General features: G+C 43.3%; 1 protein-coding gene across 1 annotated transcript; it reads left to right on the top strand.

Annotated features, from left to right (window-relative positions):
• Nucleotides 1-1204: 1204 nt before the first annotated feature.
• Nucleotides 1205-1720, top strand: LOC115409782 (lactose-binding lectin l-2-like). The gene has a single exon (XM_030121058.1). The coding sequence runs from the start codon at nucleotides 1205-1207 to the stop codon at nucleotides 1718-1720; it is 516 nt and encodes a 171-aa protein (XP_029976918.1).

The following is a 1720-nucleotide window of genomic DNA, read 5'->3' as shown; positions in this document are numbered from 1 at the left end:
GAACCATTCCATTGATATACCATCTTGGCCGGAATATAAGATGACTCCGATTATAAAACGACCCCACTTTTGAGGATGCAATTTCTGGAAAAAAACATCATCTTATATTTGGGCCAATACGGTAGTTGCTTTAATTCAGCAGAATTTCATTACTGATTACTCAGTTGTTTAGGTAAGTTTGGAGTCTAAGTTTTTGCACTAGTTCTTGGCAGAAACAAAGCAAAAGTAGCAAAAGAGGCTTGTCTCATGTTAAACCGTTGTCTGTTACCTGGTGGACTGGAGTACAGAGAACTGGCTAAATGTTTTGTGTGAGGTCCAGATCTTATGTAAAGACAACACAGATCAACAAATCAACCAGTTTTTGATGCGTTGCATTAATGTTGGTTCTAAAGGGACAGTTTGGAGTTTGTGAAGAGCTTTATTAGCAGTACTCCACCACACAATGGGACAACAGTTCAAATCACATCTATACTAGAGAGTGTAGTAAATGTTTCTGTTGACATTAAAATGGACATTGCAACTGATTAGTTTGGTGTCTCTTGCGCGATGTTCACAGTTTGCTCTAAAGTGACACCTAACAGTGAAAGCTCTGTCACTTGTTCTAATGGTTGGTTGCACAGACAGATGTTTAACTTGTGAACTTCACCCACAGCATGTTGAGCCCCCACTTTGTCTTCAGGTCAGCCCCCACTTTCTTTTGGCTTCTTCTCCACCATAAGGAGACATTAGCTCTTTTTGCTAAATGCTATTGACCTGATTCAATCTCGAGGCAGACACATGTATAGTCATATCACTCACACATTGGGAAGGAAATCAGAATTGACTCTATTGATTTGTTGGCTAAAAGCAGCAGTATTTTTTTGACAGTGATTTCATTCAAATCACACCTGAGCTGGTTTCAGCAACTGCTCCTGGAGCAGAGGGCAGCAACTGTGCCAGATTTGACTTTCATCTGAGTCAAATCACCATAATCTTATCAGACTCCTCGGGGTGTCAGTGGCAGGCAAGAAATTGGCGGTGACAAGTTAAAAGAAGAAAATTATTGACCTGAACAATGTTGTTAAGATTCTCTCAGTGCAGCTCCGCCTCTCTCAGGGATATAAAAGACTTTCTCCTCTGTGTGATTCAGTCTCCTCAAACGGCTCTGAACAGCTCCAGCAAGACATCAAGGCCTTCTCACTCAGAGAACTTTTGAGACGTCAACATGATGTTTTTCCTCTTTTTGTGTTTCCTCGCTCTTTGTGCTGCGACTCCCTTGGAGGAGAAAAACATGAAGCTCCAGCGCGGCGGTTGTCCACCGTTCTGGTTCAGCTTCAAAGACCGCTGCTATCGGTACGTCGCCGCAGACAAGACCTGGGCTGATGCAGAACTCTACTGTGTGTCTCAGGGAGCCAACCTGGTGTCCATCCACAGTGAGGAGGAACACAACTTTGTCAACTGGTTGATTAAGACTTTGAATCCTGAGCAGAGCTATACCTGGATTGGACTCAGTGACGTTCATAAAGAAGGAGCCTGGATGTGGTCTGACGGATCCAGGTTTGACTTTGCAATTTGGAGGATTGGACAGCCTGATAATGCCGGGCAAATTGAAAACTGTGGCCATACCAACGCTGGTGAACAGTTCCGATGGAATGATTTTCCGTGTTCTACACTCTTGCGCTTTGTTTGTGCATCATTGGACATTCTGTCAAGGGACAGCTTTCTGACTTTATCTGAGTAA

This window comes from Salarias fasciatus, chromosome 22, assembly GCF_902148845.1.
Source record: "Salarias fasciatus chromosome 22, fSalaFa1.1, whole genome shotgun sequence".
NCBI lineage: Eukaryota > Metazoa > Chordata > Actinopteri > Blenniiformes > Blenniidae > Salarias > Salarias fasciatus.
Note: the sequence above shows the minus strand (reverse complement) of the source record. Positions and strands in the feature narration are given on the sequence as shown.

What these genes read in the sequence shown, in the direction of transcription:
- LOC115409782 (XM_030121058.1), top strand. Translation starts at nt 1,205, where the DNA reads ATGATGTTTTTCCTCTTTTTGTGTTTCCTCGCTCTTTGTGCTGCGACT.